Source organism: Gadus chalcogrammus, chromosome 9 (assembly GCF_026213295.1).
Source record: "Gadus chalcogrammus isolate NIFS_2021 chromosome 9, NIFS_Gcha_1.0, whole genome shotgun sequence".
Classification (NCBI taxonomy): Eukaryota; Metazoa; Chordata; class Actinopteri; order Gadiformes; family Gadidae; genus Gadus; species Gadus chalcogrammus.
This window is the reverse complement of record NC_079420.1, coordinates 11,889,546-11,909,524: the sequence shown is the minus strand read 5'-3', so window position 1 is coordinate 11,909,524 and position 19,979 is coordinate 11,889,546. Positions and strand designations below refer to the sequence as shown.

The 19,979-nt window shown below is 49.2% G+C and overlaps 1 protein-coding gene across 1 annotated transcript; it reads left to right on the top strand.

The window, feature by feature from the left end:
- Positions 1-895: 895 nt before the first annotated feature.
- Positions 896-19,976, top strand: phf21ab (PHD finger protein 21Ab). Its single transcript, XM_056598796.1, has 19 exons — positions 896-1,176; positions 2,813-2,852; positions 3,007-3,058; positions 3,439-3,537; positions 7,107-7,139; positions 7,499-7,564; positions 7,814-7,960; positions 8,999-9,214; positions 10,792-10,887; positions 11,696-12,004; positions 12,118-12,213; positions 13,170-13,221; positions 13,302-13,381; positions 14,966-15,026; positions 16,518-16,654; positions 17,523-17,678; positions 17,908-17,983; positions 18,296-18,399; positions 18,570-19,976. The coding sequence occupies exons 1-19, from the start codon at positions 942-944 to the stop codon at positions 19,974-19,976; spliced, it is 3,462 nt and encodes a 1,153-aa protein (XP_056454771.1). The 5' UTR covers positions 896-941.
- Positions 19,977-19,979: the final 3 nt, after the last annotated feature.

Below are 19,979 nucleotides of genomic sequence, written 5' to 3'. Positions count from 1 at the left end.
GTGAAGACGTTTTAGGAAAAAGAGTTGTAAATAGATTTTAGATATTGATATGTAGGCCTACAGTGAAGAGGTTTTAGTATAAAAAAAAATGCATATTACACCTTAATTTCCACTTTACACATCTCCTGATCGTGATGATTGGGTTAATGGGGCTTATGGCTGATGGTAGCCTACATTTCCACTTGATCAACACAACCAACATTGTTGTGCAGTTATTTCATGGCTTCCTTCCCATCTTTTGATCTTTGATTTGCATCTCTATATTAATATTTAGATTATTCTAATTATATTTCGTTTACTTTTTAGTTATTTTATTTATACTACTATCTATCTTGAGAGCAGACACACGATATCTTTCCTCCTGAATAAAGCATCCCGTGTGGATGAGTGTTGATCTTAGTGAGGGCCCCTCTCTCCCTCTCTTCAAATCGAAAGAGCTTTATTGGCCCACAACATAAACATGTAGTAGGCGTACATTTCCAACGCAGTTTAAAAATCAGACAAAGGAAATATAGCGACGTCAAATTGGAAAACATACACCTTTAAATATAAGATAAAAATACAAATGTAAATAAGACAGAAAGCCAAAACAAGTGCGATATGAAGTATAAAAAGGTATAAAAGTGAGTTTCACCGAGTTCACATCCGGGCCTTTCTCCCTAGGCAATGGAGCCGCATCACCGCTGTTCCTTAGGCAAAGTGAAATAAATTCGCCACATCGATAAAAAAAATAGTTCTCTTTTCCAACACATTTTCTTTTCACGTGCATCGCTCGATCCGCTCTATTGAACGACTTTAACCGTAGATAAATCAACAAATCGAAACAGTTTCGCACTGAAAAGTGTTCACTAGCTCCGCGTTTGAACTAGTTTGTGCACCCCCCCTCTTCTTCTCCCTCCTCTCCGGCGCAGTGATCGCTGTGAGTGCTCAGGCCGTGGTGAATGAGACTGAAGAAGAGTTCTTGTTTTGTACCTCAGTTTCTCCTCTTTTTTGGACCCGTTCTATTTAAACTAGTTCGAAACCCGTCCGGATCTGCTCTCCTCTCTCCCCCAGAGACCCGGGGAGCCTCTGTCGGCGCTGAGGCCACGCTGCGGACGCGGCGGAGTGGTTATTGGGTTGTTTTTAATAATTATTTAATTAATTGTGAGAGGAGGAGAAGAGGACCGCCGCTGCTCTGTGAGTCCAGAGGAGAGGAAGTAGTGCACGCTGGGCTGCTTTTCTTTTTATCGCATAACTTTCATTTTCGCTCTTTTCGCCCCACTCTGTCTGAACGGTGTGAGTGTGTGTGTGAGTGAATGTGTGTATGTGTGTGCGTGCGTGCGTGTGTGAACGTGTGTGTGTGTGTGTGCGGTGCTGCGTGTGAGGACATGGAGAGAGTTGAGGCGCCCTCCTATTGGCGGAGCGCCGCCGTAGCGCGGAGCGGCCGACGCTCAACTTCTACCGCCGCCACTCCAACTGTCACCCCAGCCCCACAAACCCCTCGTTTAGACGTTAACACGCGTCGACGGGACATTGTTTTAATGTTTGTGTTAATTTTCAAGTCCACGGTTGTTGAGTTCCGGAGCATAAGTTATGATATCGGATGGGTTATCGTTGTGGCTCATAGCAGTAGCTATTTCGGCTAATATACCCATTCACTTCCACTCCTCTGGCTACTCCGCTACTGATAGCCGGCGAGGCTAGCTAGCTACTTGCTAGCGTAGCGGCACTTGTTCTCCTCCGGGAGGATCCGGAGGTGCAGCTTTGTGGAGGAAGGATAAACCCGCAGTTTAAAACACCAAAATGCATTTTAAGGAGGTGTGAAATGTCCAGTAATCCTGACTGCAGGGTCTCACGGTGTTAAACCCCCCAGTAAGTGTTCAGTTGTTGAGCTGAGGGCCATAGTGAGATGTAATGGAGGTTATAAAACATCTCCAGGTCGGTCCTTCACATCAGTATCACTTTCGGACTGGTTTTCTCCAAAAACCTCCATTTTGCTCCGATCCGTGTCTCCGTCTGTGTCTTTTTTTTTAAGTTATTGAGATAACTTGGGGTCCATTAACAGGTCCTCTTATGGGGGAATGGGACAGGAGACACACAGGGACCTGGTCCTAATTTCTAGTGTAAACAGTCCCGCTGTAGAACCTGTGAGCCACCGCGGCTCTGTTGTGAGGCTGGTAGTGAGAGACTCATCACTTTAATCACCTGTTAGATGGAGCCTCGAGTTTCCGTTGCCTTCTGCTGTTCTTCGCTCCGTGTGTTGTGTTTCTAGTGCTACTTGGTGTGTATGTTGTTGCTCCTTGGTGTGCGTGTGTGTTGCTCCTTGGTTTGTGTCTGTGGCTCCTTGGTGTGTGTGTGTGTGTGTGTGTGTGTGTGTGTGTGTGTGCTACTCCTCGGTGGTTGTGTGTGTGTTTGTTGCTCCTTGGTGTGTATGTGTGTGTTACTCCTTGGTGTTCGTGTGTGTGTTACTCCTTGGTGTGTGTGTGTGTGTTGCCTGGAAACTAGAAGTTTTCAAGCAGGCTGAGTTGCTGTTATACTCCTTGCTCCATATTATAATTCTAATACATGAGATTATGTTACAACGAAAAAATATGTATTATACTAAGATGAACTGTAGGACGTTAACTGAATTGTATTCCGTATACACCAGGCCAAGTACAATGTTTTGATTTCTACAATCAAATGTTTGTTTTTAAATAATTTTATACCAAGAGAAATTGTTGTTTAATGATAAAGCACCGAACATTATATTATTATATTTAAATTATCAAGAAACAGTCCTCTGGTCTCCACTAGTGATCTAAAGAGAGGATGTTTCTGTTGTTTCCAACAGGCCAGCAGTGCTGCAGTGGCACCCAGTTGAAAGCAAACTGGTAAGTGGTGCTAATAGCCAGAGGAGTTCCTCTCTGAGAGAGGAGAGCCCTTCCCCTGAACACGTGGTGAGTCCAGCGCCACACCACCTCTGGTTCAGCTCCATCCTCTCTCGTCTCCTAACATCTCTCCTAATATCTCGCCTCCTCTCCTCAGCGCTTCTTTGATGCTTCAATTGGATGGTCTTCCAACAGGAGCGGGTGGTAAGGTACGATTTTCAATCAAAGTGTAATGGGATTGCAATATACCCAGAAACACCAGGGAAGACGAGGACCTTCTCCCTTTTCCCGATTAATTCCCAGATGACCCACAGCTCCTGATACCTTACTCTGCCCTTGTGGGCTGGACTTTATCCATTAGAACAGAGGCTGAGATACAGCGAAGCTGGGAGGATAACCCCAATCATGACCACTTCGTAGAAGTACCCTGCTGTCATCCCTCGAATATTGTTTAGAATGTATTCTGCACTTTTAAAAGTAAAGCATCCCTGTGTGTGTGTGTGTGTGTGTGTGTGTGTGTGTGTGTGTGTGTGTGTGTGTGTGTGTGTGTGTGTGTGTGTGTGTGTGTGTGTGTGTGTGTACTGTGTAGGCTGAACTTTGCCCTGACCCAGCTGTGAGACTGAGTGGACCCATGATGGAGCTCCAGATCTTACAGGAGGCTCTGAAGGTGGAGATCCAGGTCCATCAGGTAGGCTGTGATCTCACGAGGGGCACTGGTATCCTGACCGTCATGCTCCTCATGCAGCAATAGTTTGGAGACGTTCGTTTTCGAGGTTCTTTCCCTGGTCGATAACTAAAAGTAGGCCATCACTCTTCTGTGAAAGTTGGTGTCCAAAACTAAACTATTGACGAAACTGCACACCATTGTGTTGGCAAACGCACTCTATAACAACATACCGCAGTGCAAGTAAACATCACTGAGATGAAGAATCAGTTCCATATCAGAGAGCCATACTCTGAGGGCTATGGAGTATTTTACCACCATGGATGCAGTCGGAGCACTGATTGTCACTATGTTGCCATCACATCGATATAAATCCACAAATGCAGTTGCAAATTTCAGAAATCCATCAAGTGCATCTCGAGGACAACCACACAGTCCAAGTCAAGACTAAAGACTCTGGTCACTGGTCTAAGTCAATTCTTAATCCTCTGGTCACTGGTCCAGGTCATGTCTTAATCCTCTGGTCATTAGTCAAACTCGAGCCTTAATCCTCTGGTCACTAGTCGAAGTCATGTTTTAATCCTCTGGTCACTAGTCTAGGTCATGTCTTAATCCTCTGGTCACTGGTCCAAGTCAAGTCTTAATCCTCTGGTCACTAGTCCAAGTTTTAAGTCTCTTTTGGTTTCACCGCGCCCACATAAGAATGCCAGGTGCCGATGCAAGGTACTGATCCGACCCAAACAATTGAATTTATTTATTAAAAGCTAAATATTTGTTTAGCTTTTAATAGTTTCCAAACTTTGTCAAATTTGACAGTTAATGGTTGCATACATGGTGGCCAAGTTATGAAACATAACTATTATTTTGATATAACTTGGTGAAAGTAAAAAGATACGTGCTGTGTTATGTGCAAGTTAATTGGTTAAGCTTCCATAAGTGTCTTGTGGTTGATGCAGTGGTACACAAGGACAACGGAATTGGGTCTGGAATAGTTATTTATGGGTATGATAACTATTTTCACAAGCTTAGTTCCTGGATATATTGTAACAATAGTGTGGATACGTGAAGGTTGAGTTGTCCCTGTTTGGCCTCTTCAGGCGTCGCTGCTCCAACTGGCGTACCTGCTCTCAGAAGTCATTATCCAGCAGCACGTCCAGGAAGTACAGGACTGCTTCTGTTGAAACATGATGCCATCTTCTAGCACTGATGGGTCTAACTTGAATATGAAAGGACTTTGACCAGGTGTTCAGGACATGAACGCGTAGTGTGGCTTTAAAGACTTGAATGGCCTTCTCAACCTTTCACTCGCAGGTCTGAAGGTCCTTCCTCAGAGTGTTGTCTGTAGTTGAAGCCTGCAGCCTCCACCATGAGGAGGAATGGTGGATCTTGTGTGTGGGGTTTCACTGATGTTCAATGGGATGTCTTGTTGGATTTCTGGATCATTAGCAGAGATTGCAGATTCCAAGGGAGTTTTGGCTATTCTGTCTGGCTTCCAGAAAATTTCCTCTCCTCCAGCTTTAGAAGCTGTCCGCCCTACGACTTCTCGCGGCTTCATTTGCTTGGTATTTTCTTGGGCTAACAGATCTCCATTGTTATTCATCAGTGGTCTCTTTACTAAAGAGGTCCGATTTGCTCCAAATGTTGGAAGCGTGTGGTTTGGGAGTTGATGAACCTCAGCACTGTTGATATTTTGGCTCCAGAAGATGGATCTATCCTGTCAAAGTGTGGTTCTCCTCAGTGTCACCTCTTGACCGCTACGACTGCAGCTGTAAGCTCCATTCTGAGTGTCGTCTTTTGTTTCAGAGGTGCCAGCCTGGATTTTCCTATTCTGAATAAGCATGCACTACTTTGTTATAATTTTTTCAGTTTTGGATTGGAATGTACATTGTTCATCATTACCTAGCAGTGTTGACCTGCCCAGGAGACAGGCAGAAACACTCCTCTCTACAGAGCCGGCGCTCTGTCAATATCTCACACCATGAGCTCATTACAAAGTACCCCGCCCTAAACCATAGCCTAACTAGAATGCAATTCAACTGGATACGTAACATTAAAACAGTTCAATGGATAGAACCTTATACTCTCTGTTGAAGTGTGTCCCTCCAGCTCTACAGCAGGGACACGCTGCAGTTTATCAGCGGTGGTGGGGCTAACGCATATGAGATGTCCAAAATACTGGTTCTAACCGACCCTGGAAATGGGGTGGAAAGTTACAATCATAGAATGAAACCATAATAAACAGTCTGCTAAATGAGTTCCAATCTAAGGTCAGTTTTATGTACGATTTATTATTTATGGGTATTTCTTGCATACTGGGGTACGGTAGACTGGGTACTGCCCTGGGGTAGGGTAGACTGGCTACTGCCCTGGGGTAGGGTAGACTGGCTACAGCCCTGGGGTAGGGTAGAATGGCTACTGCCCTGGGTTACGGTAGAGTGGCTACTGGGGTGGGGTAGACTGGCTACTGCACTGGGGTACGGTAGAGTGGCCACTGCACTGGGGTAAAGTAAAAAACGTCTCTAACCCTAAAGAGATGTATGTATCGGTCAATAAGCTGAAAGCATTGGGTAACCAAGTCTGACTAACATGCTACGGTCTGTATGGGTACATATAGCAGTATATAAAGACACGCATAGCAGTAACTCTATCTTTGAGATTAGCTCCTAACTAACCTAGTTGCCATAACAGTACATATATTCGTGAATATGGTGTTACCACTACCATCTGGGAACTCCAGAACGGGTTCCAGTCCCTGCTCGACTAATACATGTTGACGTTGTTGCCAATCTTCTGAACCCCAGGGGGAGCTGTTGACCATGTTAGGCACGGAGGTCTTCAGTGTCATCACTTTGGGAAATGTTTCCAAATCACTACACTTATCTTTTTACTGTAACTTTTAACAAACTATTCATTAGCTTTTAATTAGACAAGAGGCTGAGAGATAATTTCATGCTTGAGCTGCACCAGAGTGTGTGTAGCGCTCTTCTGAAAGAATTCAGCTACAAGCTGCAACTTGTCTCTCTGCAATGCTCCCAGCACTCAGACGCTGAAATGTCCTCTCTTCCCCCTCAGCACCATCTTCACTATTATACACCTTTAAATCTGGATATGTCACCCCACGCCGACACCCCTCTTACGCACCTATTGTAAATCGTACGTCCTTGCACTTAAAAACAGTACTTGTAGTGTGTAGCATCGTATCCGAGCAATATCTGCGTGTATGGGGAAAAGGTTAACCTAGTGATTGTTAGTGCTTGGCACTTGCTTCTATGAACATCCTTACTGTACCAAAAGCGGTATATTGTTTCTTTCTTCTGACAAATGAACTTATTGTAAGTCGCTTTGGATAAAAGCATCTGCTAAACGCCCTGAATGTAATTGATCAGTATTTGTGCTCCTGAAATAATTATTGTTTTATTTCCTTGTTGCTGTAAAAGACAATAGGCTTCACTGATCATATGAACGGCGTTGGAAGTGTATTAATATAAGGAGATGAGGTTGTTTATGCTGCTACAGGTCCAGTGGGCCTGTGGCATTGCCTGCTTTGTCCACTGGGGGGCGCCACATACTAAACATTTCCGTTCCCTCCTCAGAAACTGGTGGCTCAGATGAAGCAGGACACAGAGGTAGGTGATCCGCTGCCCCTCTTCTCACGTCTCGCTTTGTGCTTGCTCTCCATCTGTTATATGACCTCACTTTATTAGTTAATCCTAACCCAGCCCAAAGGTTTTTTAATGAATGTGCAACCATGAGGGCCACTTGGCATTCGTGTTTGTCTGAAATGCACACATTCTGTTGAATACCGTTGTATTCTTGTGGAGGCTCTGCCTTTCTGTCCGTCTGTCTTGTTTTTGCTTGGCTTCATACTCTATATTGGTTAGGTACTTTCATACTAGCAATGTTTATATTTGGGGAGCTTGGTGGGAAAAATGACCTTGGAATATCCTAGCGTTGACCTTGCTTTCACCTTGTGGTTTACTTTCAGAATGCTGATCTGAAGAAACAGCTCCATGAACTCCAAGCCAAAATCACAGCGCTCAGTGAAAAACAGGTGAGACCAGCCTCCCTGGTCTTTAGACCAGCACATGACCAGCGTCCCTGGTCTGTAGAACAGCACATGACCAGCATCCCTGGTCTGTAGACCAGCACAGGACCAGCAACAGAACCTCATCATCCACTGGGTTTTATCCCTTTCAACGTCTAATGGCTGAGTAGCCACCTCTTAGGTGGGGGTGGGATGCACCACGCAGCACGGGGGACATGCAGTAACCCAAACTCTGGTTTCTGTTGTCTTCTGCAGAAAAAGGTGGTGGAGCAGCTGAGGAAGGAGATTCTGGTGAAGCAGGACCCGGAGAGCAAGCTGCCAGTCCACGGCCCACCAGGAGGGGGCGACCACAAGCTGGGAAGCCAGCCAATGGGGGGTGACAACAAACAGGCTGGCCTTCTAGTGAGTCCCCCCGTTCAGCCTGGCCTGCCCACTGGACAACTGCAGCAGGTCACCCACTTAGAGAGACACACACACACACACCCGCACACACACTGTACATTCACACACGCAGTACACACACACTCATACACTCAGTATTCACACACTCTGCGCACACACACTCATGCATGCACAAACGCACACACACACTCTGTATTCACACACTCATACACACACACACTCTGTACTCTCTCCGTATACGCACTCCGTAGTCTGGCGCACTCCGTAGTCTGGCCTCACACACTTATGCACACACTCTGTTCACACAACCACTCATATGCATCCACTCTTTACATCCACTCATCCACACTCGTGTACACATTCACACACATACACACACGCAACGTAACATCCCTAATGTGCCATCACCCCGGTCTCCAGTAAGACACTAACTGTGTGTGTTTTTCAACAGACTCTGACTGTCACCCTGGTCCTCAGTAAGACACTAACTGTGTGTTTCTTTACAGACTTTGACTCTCGCCCCAGTCCTCACTAAGACATTAACTGTTTTTCTTTACAGACTCTGACCATCACCCTGGTCCCCACTAAGACACTAACTGTGTGTTTCTGTACAGACTCTTGTAACCCCAGTCCCCACTAAGACACTAACTGTGTGTGTTTCTTTACAGACTCTTGGTACCCCGGTCCTCACTAAGACATTAACTGTGTGTTTGTTTCTTTAGACTCCTGTCACCCTGGTCCTCACTAAAACATTAACTGTGTGTTGTTATCTACAGACTGCCCATCAACCCGGTCCCCACTAAGGGATTAACTGTGTGTGTATTTCTTTAGACTCTTGTCACCCCGGTCCACACTAAGCCACTAAGTGTGTGTTTCTCCTCAGATAGACACTAACTGTGTGTGTGTTTCTCTAAAGACTCTGACCGTCACCCTGGTCCTCAGATAGACTCTAACTGTGTGTGTGTGTGTTTCTCTACAGACTCTGACCGTCACCCTGGTCCTCAGTTAAACACTAACTGTGTGTGTGTTTCTCTAAAGACTCTGACCGTCACCCCGGTCCTCACGAAGACGATACCTCTGGTCCTTAAAGCTGCAGCCACACCCACCCTACCGGCCGCAGTCCTGCCACAACGTACCCCTGCCGTTGCTATGGTAACCACAGCCATCAGCAAATCGGACTCCATGAATGCCCCAATAAACCTCCAGGTCACCGGCAAACCGACCAATCAGATCTCTGAGCCGGTGCGCCTCGTGGTAAGTCCTCCTGAAGGAATGTTCTTAGGGTTGGCTAGTTGGTAGGTTACGAACAGCCTGTCCTGTCGTTTGCACCTTACTTTAATTACCTAGCTAGTTAGTCAGTAAGTTAGCTAGCTGGTTATCTAGGTGGGCAGATACTTATTGAGATAATTATCCCTCTGGCTAGTTGGCTTGATATAACAGCCTATGCCGCGGCTAACCTACAGATGATGATCTGTTGTGAAGCGTTTTACTGCGCCCTGCTGCAGCCTCCTGTGTGTTTGGTTCTTTCCCCTATCGCCGCTCTACCTTCAGGCTGCAGCAGGGGTTTGACCCTTACTGCCTCGTCGTGGCCTACCCTAGCCCTAACTCTGTTAACTTAATGGGGGACAACTCTTAAGAGAAAGGGAAGGTCCGGATACCTTCTGGGTTCTGTGGGCCTGCTACTAACTACTATAGTCAGCTAGTTCTGAACCTCCTCTACTTTCAAAAGTAATGTAGTTGGTTGGCTAGTTCAGAACCTCCTCTGATTTCAACAGTAATATAGTTGGTTGGTTAGTTCAGAACCTCCCCTACTTTCAACAGTAATATAGTTGGTTGGTTAGCTCAGAACCCCCTCTACTGCCTACTTTAATATAGTTAGTTGATTAGTTCAGAACTTCCTCTACTGCCAACTGTAATATAGTAATTTTGTTAGCTCAGAACCTCCTCTACTGCCTACTTTAATATAGTTAGTTGGCTAGTTCAGAACCTCCTCTACTGCCTACTTTAATATAGTTAGTTGGTTAGTTCAGAACCTACTCTACTGCCTACTTTAAAATAGTTAGTTGGTTGGTTTAGAACCTCCTCTACTGCCTACTTTAATATAGTTAGCGAATTTGTTAAGATCAGCTTTTACTGTATCCCTGATAACCCTACTATGGCAGGTTAATTATTTGATTGTTAGCTAAACCTACTATGTTAGGTTAGTTAGTTGATTGGTTAGCCAACCCTACTATGGTTGGTTAGTTAGTTGATAGGTAAACCAACCCTACTATGATTGGTTAGTTTCTTGATTGGTTAGCTAGCTTACTATGGTTGTTTGGTTAGTTGATTGGTTAGCTCACCCTACTATGGTAGGTTAGTTAGTTGATTGGTAAGCTAACCCTACTATGGCAGGTTAGTTAGTTGATTGGTTGGCCAACTGTACTATGAAGTCCTTGTGTATTGGCTGTGATTGGTGACCATCTTACCGAGGTAAACGTCGCGAGCTGCGAACACATGATCCCATCTAGGTTGACGGTTCTCAACTGTTTACGACTCAAGGGCACTTAAATGTCTCTAAAGCCGAACCCTAATACCGTAGTTCTGTAGAACCAGTCAGAAGAGGCCTGGTATGGTTCCTGGGTATTTGTGTACCGATACACTCACAGTAGGGGTGTTACTGTGACCATACCAGAGATCACCATTAACATCCTGTATTTCTGCTCATCCTGTGTGGAGCCGTCTCATAGCCCACATGTGTGACGTAACTCGCAGTGCTGCCAGCCGTCCACATGTGTGACGTAACTGCAGTGCTGCCCGCCGTCCACATGTGCTGCTGTGGTTTGTCTTAGGTGCAGGCTACCGCCAACTCCTCAGCCCAGCCAATCAAAGTTCCTCAGTTTGTCCCTCCTCCTAGACTGACGCCTCGGCCCTCTTTACAGCCACAGGTGCGTCACTGTAAGACCCGCCCCCAAACCCACCCAGTCTCACCAGTCTCTGTGCCCCGCCCCCCACTGTGAGGCAGGCGTTCTCCAGCAGAGGGCAGTGAACACCGCTGCCTGCACCCTGGCACTCAGACACTGAGTCTGCTTCCTTTGTTGCTGCTAATGTTTTTAATTCTGCTATTCCCTGCCTACCACTCACCCTTACCCCTCACCCCCTGCTCCTCCTGCCCTACCCCTCACCCCCTGCTCCTCCTCCCCTACCCCTCACCCCCTGCTCCTCGTCCCCTGCTCCTACTCCTCACTCCCTGCTCCCATTGTTGACTGCGTGTGCGTGTGCGCGCGCGTGTGTGTGTGTGTTGCCTGCATCTTAACTGTTGTTTATGTTGCTGCTTGAAGCCTCTTGAAGTTTTCACATTCAATAATAATCCGTCTTGTATTCACCGATAGTCTGACATGTTTAATCATTGAGATGAACTGCTATATCCGCCCATACTGGTATTGCCAGCCAAGTAGCAAGGCTAATCTCAGTCCAGTTACCACTGGGTGAAGCCAGTGGTAGATGAAACTAGCCCAGTGGGACCAGTGACCTGTGTATATAGACCTAGCCAAGTGGGACCAGCCAAGTGTTACCAGGGACCTGTATATTGACCCAGCCCAGTTGGACCAGCCCAGTGACCTGCATATTGAGCCAGCCCAGTGTTACCAGTGACCTGTGTATATAGACCTATCTCAGTGTTCCCAGTGGCCTGTATATAGACCGAGCCCAGTAGGACCAGTGCAGTCTCTGACCCCTGTGTGTGGTCCGGTTCAGGTCCGCCCCAAGTCCGTCCCGGTCACCAACGTGGCCATCGCCCCAGCCCCGCCCCCCATGATGGCGGCGCCCGCGCTGCACCAGAGGCCTGTGATGGTGGCAGCCAAGATCGGGCCCTCCTCCGTCACCCCCATCCACCAGCTGCGCATCCTCAATGGCCAGACCCCACCCACCACCCTGACGGGCATCGTCATCACCACCAGCGCCCGGCTAAACACCGCCCCCCACGGCGCCACACAGCCAATCGGGAGTCCGGCGCCGCCCCCTCCCAGCTCCACACAACCAATCAGCAGCCTGGACGCGGCCAAGGTAGGGAAGAGGACTGAGGACACAAAGCATGATGCTGTTGGTCTGGGCTCTCGTATTTACACCCCCTCCCTCCCTCCCTCCCTCCCTCCCACCCACTCTCCTTCTCTCTTCAGATGGTGAAGTTGGTGGGAGGACGAGAGCTCAAGACGGTAGTCTCCACCCCCTCTTTAACCCCGCCTCCCCGACAAAAGAGGGAGGATAATCCACAGGTACATTAGCACTGTTAGCCCCCAGCCTCCACAGGTACATTAGCACTGTTAGCGCCTAGCCTCCACAGGTACATTAGCACTGTTAGCGCCTAGCCTCCACAGGTACATTAGCACTGTTAGCGCCTAGCCTCCCCAGGTACATTAGCACTATGAGCCCCCAGCCTCCACAGGTACATTAGCACTATGAGCCCCCAGCCTCCACAGGTACATTAGCACTATGAGCCCCCAGCCTCCACAGGTACATTAGCACTATGAGCCCCCAGCCTCCACAGGTACATTAGCACTGTTGGCACCTAGGCTCCACAGGTACATTAGCACTATGAGCCCCCAGCCTCCACAGGTACATTAGCACTATGAGCCCCCAGCCTCCACAGGTACATTAGCACTGTTGGCACCTAGCCTTCACAGGTACATTAGCACTGTTAGCGCCTAGCCTCCACAGGTACATTAGCACTATGAGCCCCCAGCCTCCACAGGTACATTAGCACTGTTAGCTTCCTAGTCCCCACACCTGGACTGAGCAGAACTCTCACAGGGTAAAGCGTGTAATGCTAACACTGTTACTGCTGACGGCCAGCTCGTTGTTTCCTGCTCCATTCTTCGGTTAGTTAGTTTATGAATGACTATTTGAGGAGGATGGTTCATCACATCCACTTCCAGAAAGGTCTTCTGCAGCTTTTGGTGGTGTTCTGCAGACGGATCAGAAACAGCGTCTCAGAAAGCTGAATCGATATAGATAAAACCTTATTCATCCCCTGTGTTACAGCTCAGCAGCAGTGGAAGACACAGGATAGGATAGTTAGATAGTTGGATGGATGGATGGATAGTAGGACCAACAGTGTACATTATGAGGTAGCTGGCTGGAGGTGCTCACCCTAACAGATCACCTGTAGACCGGCTGCTCCTGGAGCTGTACAACGTTGTCTACAATCTACATCTCCTTTTGTTTCCTTCAGAAACTGGCCTTCATGGTGTCTCTGGGGCTGGTGACCTACGACCACCTGGAGGGTAGGTGTACGCTCCGCCTTCTGCTTGGTCTCCAGGGCCTTCGCATTGGTCCTCCCCTACTCACTCATGTTTCCTCTCAGAGATACAGAGCCGGCGGCAGGAGAGGAAACGCAGAACCACAGCCAACCCGGTGTACAGCGGCGCTGTGTTCGAACCCGAGGTACAGAACCGACCGCTGGGCTGGGGATCTCCGTCTGTAGGGGTCTTAAAGGGGCAGTGTCACTCTCCGTCTGTAGAGGTCTTAAAGGGGCAGTGTCACTCTCCGTCTTCAGGGGTCTTAAAGGGGCGGTGTCACTTCGTCTTTAGGGGTCTTAAAGGGGCGGTGTCACTACATCTTTAGGGGTCATTAAAGGGCTGTTCTCATACAGTGGATCTCAAATATGGGTAAGCCTACCCCTAAGGGTACTTTAGAGTACTGCAGGGGTACTTCTTTCAAAAAAGAAGAGAGGCCCATGTTTCTCACAGAATTGTGAGTATTTGCACCGATTTTAATGGTCAAGTTTCCACTGGCAAATAGAATGCACATCCATTATTTATATACATTTTATTGTGATGGGGGTACTCGGCTGAAAGAATATCCTAGAGGGGGTACACTAGTAGAGACAGTTAGAGAACCACTGCGCTAGTATAAGAGGACTGCTTCATAGGGTGTTGACCACAACATGGTGGTCGGAACCTCGACTCCCTTCTGTCAATAAAATGGGATGGTTCCCCTCAGTAGCCGCGTTTACATGGACACATCTATGCCGCATAGATTTCTATGCGGCATAGAAAATGGTCATGTATACGCCTCATTCGGAATACAATTATCTGTTCGGCATAGATTCTATGCCGAATAGAATAGGTGGTGTAGTCCGTTTTAAATCGCCATGTATACACTTATTCCGCATAGATTGGGGTTTAACTTAGAGCAGCCGCAGTAGTTTACTGAGCTCCGTCGGTACTTTTAAGCACACCGAACTTCACCGCTGTCAAGGAAAGTGGATTTATTGCCTGATTCACATCTTTGTTATCACTCCGTAAAAGTAGTCCGGTAAGCGTGTCCGGTTGCCAAGCGACGGGACATGGGTGTTTATTAATGAGGTGTCCGCGCGCGTCCGAGATAACTGTAAATTAGTAGGCTACTACTAGTACTTTTGCAGGCTGAACGTTAAAATACTTCTTAATTTAGAGAGATGGCAGCTGCAGTAGTGCGCAATTGGACCTTCGAGGATTCCTGGTCACTCAATTCCCGTAAGACCACTCTCTCCCACCAGTCTTGGCTGCGGACTCGCATCCAAATTCCTCTTGTTTGCGGCGGAGCATAGGGTAAATATAAAGTTCTGACGAGAAATTGACGTTGCTGCGCTGTCCTCCTTCTTAATTGAAGGAGCAGGCAGAGAAAAGCTCTCTCCTGCTGTGCTTTCATTAAAATCAAATTTAAAATCCCCGATAGTGATAAGACATCCATTATGTCGCCGCCGGTCCAGAGACGTGTCAGGTGTGCGCGAGAGACATAACGGACACTTTTGTTACTGCCATGTATACAGTACATTCGGAACACATTTTAGGAACAGATCTATGCCGCATAGAAATCTATGCGGCATAGATCTGCCATGTAAACGCGGCTAGTGTTGTGATTTGCGTTCTCTGTCGGTCCGCTATGCAGAGGTTCTATGGGCGGTCTACTCTTGACGTTCATCTTGCGGTGATCTCCTTTCTACTGTGAGCTTTTGTTCATCTTGTTGTGGTTTTTCCCATGCAGAGGAAAAGAAGTGCAGTGAGCTATCTCAACAGCCCTCTTCATCAAGGGACCAGGAAAAGAGGTCGGTACTGGGTTACTTACTACCGACTAGAACTAAAAGTACAGAAGTACTAGATCTAATGGAACTAAAAGTACAGAAGTACTAGATCTAATGGAACTAAAAGTACAGAAGTACTAGATCTAATAGAACTATAACTACTTGTATCCATGTGCTAGACTTGTTCAGTATAAGCAGTGCTCGATTTTGGAAGAGATTAACCTAGTTCTGCAAATTGTAAGTTAAAACTACTTCTAAAAGCTTGTAGGAAATACTTCTCTAGATAGTCTTGGCAACATACCGATGGATCATTGGGCAAGTATGACGACTTAAACAGACCTTTTCTGTGCATGATTGTTCTATTTTTTAACTATTCATGTGAGAAATCCTAACGACTTAAAACGGAAGTATTTTCCGATGTTTGTGAGAAGTCTGTTTTGAAACACTGTTAATATCAACTTGGCTTGTGGGTCGACCCTGAGAACGGGATTCTTTGTCCTTTTAAATCAAACGTTGTTTCCTATGGGACTGAGCTCTTGGGGTTATTCTTACAAGCTTGACTGCTACTGTGGAGCCCTAAATATGTGGTACAGTCCACCAGTCTTCCACTACTGGGGTCATTTGGTGTCCAGTTATGTTTCTGAACCTCGCCCTGGCGTAAGAATATCAGTAATGGTCAATTGTAGCGAAGGAATATCGGTAATGGTCAATAGTAGTGTAGGAATATCAGTATTTTTCTATAATATTGTAATATGTCGATATCCGTCTATCATTGCATAGAAGTATCGGTGTTTGTCTGTATTAGCATAGGAATATGGATAAAAGGCTGATATTAGCATTTGAGTATCTGTAATTGGCAATGAATATCATATTGGTGTTTCCGGGGCTCTTAGTTGTGTGTCTAGTGGAGTGGTGTTCGTGTTCAGCTCGGTTTACAATAAGCTATATGCTCTTTTGCTGCTTGCTAGGAGCCAGATTCTCATTTCACAGGCAAAATGCTCCAGTGTCTCAGAGCGCCCACCAGACTGTCCAGGTCTAATGCTAGTGTGGAACTGGTCTCCATAGCTGACCTATAGCTAGTGTATAGCTAGCCCATAGCTAGTCTATGTATCTAACCCAGAGCTGGTCCATGTTCATGACCCAGAGCTATGCTATTGCTAACCCAGATCTAGTCTATGTAGCTAACCCAGAGCTGGTCCATGTAGCTAACCCAGAGCTGGTCCATGTAGCTAACCAAGAGCTGGTCCATGTAGCTAACCCAGAGCTGGTCCATGTAGCTAACCCAGAGCTGGTCCATGTAGCTAACCCAGAGCTGGTCCATGTGGCTAACCAGGGCTGGTGTGTGTGTGTGTGTGTGTGTGTGACTAACATGGCTCTATACCGCTCCCCTCTCTCCTGCTAGCCAACGAAGACTCCCTTTCCAAGGTACGTCCCCCGGACGCTGTCTCGCTTCACCCCTACTCCATCTTTCTTTTGTTCTTTGTTTTTGCGTCTGTGTCGTCTCATCTCACCCAGGTCGCCCACCCAAACACACCAACGTGCCGGAGCTGTGCAGCCTCACCCCGACTCCCCCCTCCATCACGGCCCCCGACCAGCCCTCCCCCGCCCCCCCAGCCCACACCCTCCCCCTGCCTAGCCCCGCCTCCGGGGATGTAAGTAACCGCTGGGGGGGGAGACGGCCTCAGTCCAGGCCAAAGATTCCCTTTCCCCTCCTAATCTTAACCAATCAGAGGGTTTCAAACTCATCATACTTCCTATTGGCCAGTAACCCTGTCTATCATTTAGCACACAGAGCCCTATTGGCCAGTAACCCTGTCTATCATTTAGAACACGGAGCCTATTGGCCAGTAACCCTGTCTATCATTTCGAACATGGAACCTATTGGCCGGTGACCCTGTCTATCATTTAGAACATGGAGCCTATTGGCTGGTAACCCTGTCTATCATTTAGCACACGGAGCCTATTGGCCGGTAACCCCTCTGCACCCAGTTTCCCCACGCACCACATCCATTCGATCTGTCGTCTCCATCAGCAGCCATCTCTCATCAGTTGATTTACAGTTTGGTTCCACCTTACAAAGTGAACAGTCAGAATGTGTCCCAGGTCCGTTAGTGTCTCAATGTGTAACCAAATTAACCTGAAAGCTAGGCCAGCATAGAGCCTCCTTTTCCCCGCCCACTATGTCGTGTGGCTGTGTCCAAAGACGGGGACTGACACGCTCACTGTGGTATGGCTCCTCCCACATTGTTGGATCACCAAACCCAGTGTAGGGTGGCTCCGCCCACAGTGTAGCGTGGCTCCGCCCACAGTGTAGCTTTGCCCCGCCCACGGTGTCGGGTGGCTCCGCCCACGGTGTCGGGTGGCTCCGCCCAGAGTACCTGCTGGTCCTGCCCAGTGTGAGGGGCTCTGCCCACAGCGTCGGCGGCTCCGCCCACAGCGTCGGTAACTTCGCCCACAGCGCCGGCAGTTACGCCCCCTCTGACGTAGCGAGGGGAACTGATGGGTGCGATTGTTCCACAGGGAGACGTCCATGAGGACTTCTGCACTGTGTGCAGGCGCAGTGGGCAGTTGCTCATGTGCGACACGTGTTCGCGTGTTTACCACCTGGACTGCCTGGACCCCCCGCTGAAAACCATTCCTAAAGGCATGTGGATCTGTCCCAAATGTCAAGATCAGGTAACTGCAGCGGGCCGCAGCTCCTAGCGCCCCTCTGGCTGAGAACAGGGCAGCTCACTGTAGGACTGTTCATTGCTTTGTAAGGTTCACTCGATGTTCACATGTCATTCTGTTAAATATAAGACATCCCATAATCCATCCAGTCCATTTTCCTGTCCTTCCTGCTGTCTCTTCTGGGTGGGGACCTCCCTCTCACAGTCACCATGATGACAAAAACCTTCCCTTGCAGATCTTAAAGAAAGAAGAGGCCATCCCATGGCCTGGCACCCTGGCCATCGTTCACTCCTACATCGCCTACAAAGAAGGTGATCTATCCCCCGCTGCACCGCAGCTCCAGATGGTGTGGTTGTCATAGTTAAAGGAATGTGTGCTACACAGGAGCTCAAGATGATTTGGTTGTTATAGTTACCGTAATGTGTGTTTCGCTGCAGCGGTTGTCATAGTAATCGCAACCCAAGATTACGTTGTCGTAGTCCCGTTAATATGTTGTCACTAACTAATGAGGTGACGTGGTTGTCCTGGTTACTATGTTGTAATGACGTAGTTGTCATGGTTACGATGATGTGGTGGTCATGGTCACATGATGTGGTTGTCATGGTTACGATGATGTGTTGCAGCTAAAGAGGAAGAGAAACAGAAGCTGATGAAGTGGAGTTCTGAGCTTAAGATGGAGCGAGAACAACTGGAGCAGCGAGTCAAACAGCTCAACAACTCCATAACAGTAACCAACTTAACTAGTAGTCACCCTGTAAATAATGCAGCAGCCTACATTATGCTAGCTTACAGACACTAGTCGTAGTACCTTAAACTAGTAGTCACCTTGTAACTAACAGTTAACCACAGTCATTGTTTTATTGAATTTATTCAAAGTTTCTTTCCTTCTGTCATTAGAAATACATGGAAAACAAAAACAACATGCTGGCCCGTCAGAAGGAGATGAGCCAGGCCCTGGAGAAGGTCAAACATCTGGTCCGTCTCATCCAGGCCTTCAACTACAACAAGGCTCTTTTGGAGACGGAGCCCATTGTCCCCACGGTGCAGGTCCCTGCAATGCAGGTCCCCGCAGTGCAGGTCCCCGCAGTGCAGGTCCCCACCGCGCAGGTCCCCACCGAGCTGGTGCCCACCGCGCAGGTCCCCACCGAGCTGGTGCCCACCGAGCTGGTGCCCACCGCGCAGGTGCCCACCGCGCTGGTGCCCACCGCGCAGGTGCCCAGCGTGCTGGTGCCCAGCGTGCAGGTGCCCAGCGTGCTGGTGCCCAGCGTGCAGGTGCCCAGCGCGCTGGTGCCCAGCGTGCAGGTGCCCAGCGCGCTGGTGCCCAGCGTGCAGGTGTCCAGCATGCAGGTGTCCAGCACGCTGCCCACCGTGCAGGTGTCCAGCGCGCTGCTGCATACCGCGCAGTTGGCCAGTGCGCAGTTGCCCAGCGCGCAGTTGGCCACCGCGCAGGTCCCTACCGCGCAGGTCCCTACCGCGCAGGTCCCTACCGCGCAGGTCCTCACTGTGCAAGTCCCAACAGCGCAGTTCCCCAACTCGCAGTTCCCCGTCGCGCAGGTCCCCGTCGCGCAGGTCCCCGTCGCGCAGGTCCCCGTCGCGCAGGTCCCCGTCGCGCAGGTCCCCGTCGCGCAGGTCCCCGTCGCGCAGGTCCCCGTCGCGCAGGTCCCCGTCGCGCAGTTCCCCGTCGCGCAGGTCCCCGTCGCGCAGGTTGTCCCCCACGCGCAGGTCGCCCCCGTCAAGCAGGCCATCCCCACCGCGCAGGTCCCCACCGCGCAGGTCTTTGTGGCAGAGGTCACTACAAGGCTTGTCCCCGTCGCGGAGGTCCCCGCCACGCAGGTCCCCGCCACGGAGGTCCAACCTCCTGTGGAAACGGAGGCCGGTGTCCCCCCCGCAGAGCCCCCGGTGGTGGCAGTGGAGTCGGGGGAGGCTGCGGTCGCAGCCCCGCGGCCCTCTGCTGTGGCCCGACCAGCGGAGCAGGAGGAGGTCCGGGACCCCATCCCTCAGATACACGCAGAGACCAGCGGGGCGTGCCCTGAGGAGGACGACCCCCAGGGGCCCGGGGGGCCCGCTGTAGAGACCAAGGCGGGGCCGGGCGGCTCGAAGGCGGCTGCCACCACCAACGGTACGGCCGAGTCCGCCGCTCACGGGGCCGGCGCGGCCCCCAGGGCGGAGGGCACCTCGGGGGCCTGCGGGGCCTCAGAGGCGGCGCCAGAGGTAGAGGCGACCGACGGCAACAACAGCAAAACCTCAGGGTCGCGCCGCCCCCCCCTCCTGGACCCACTCTGTACTCTGGACACTAAGAAGTAACGG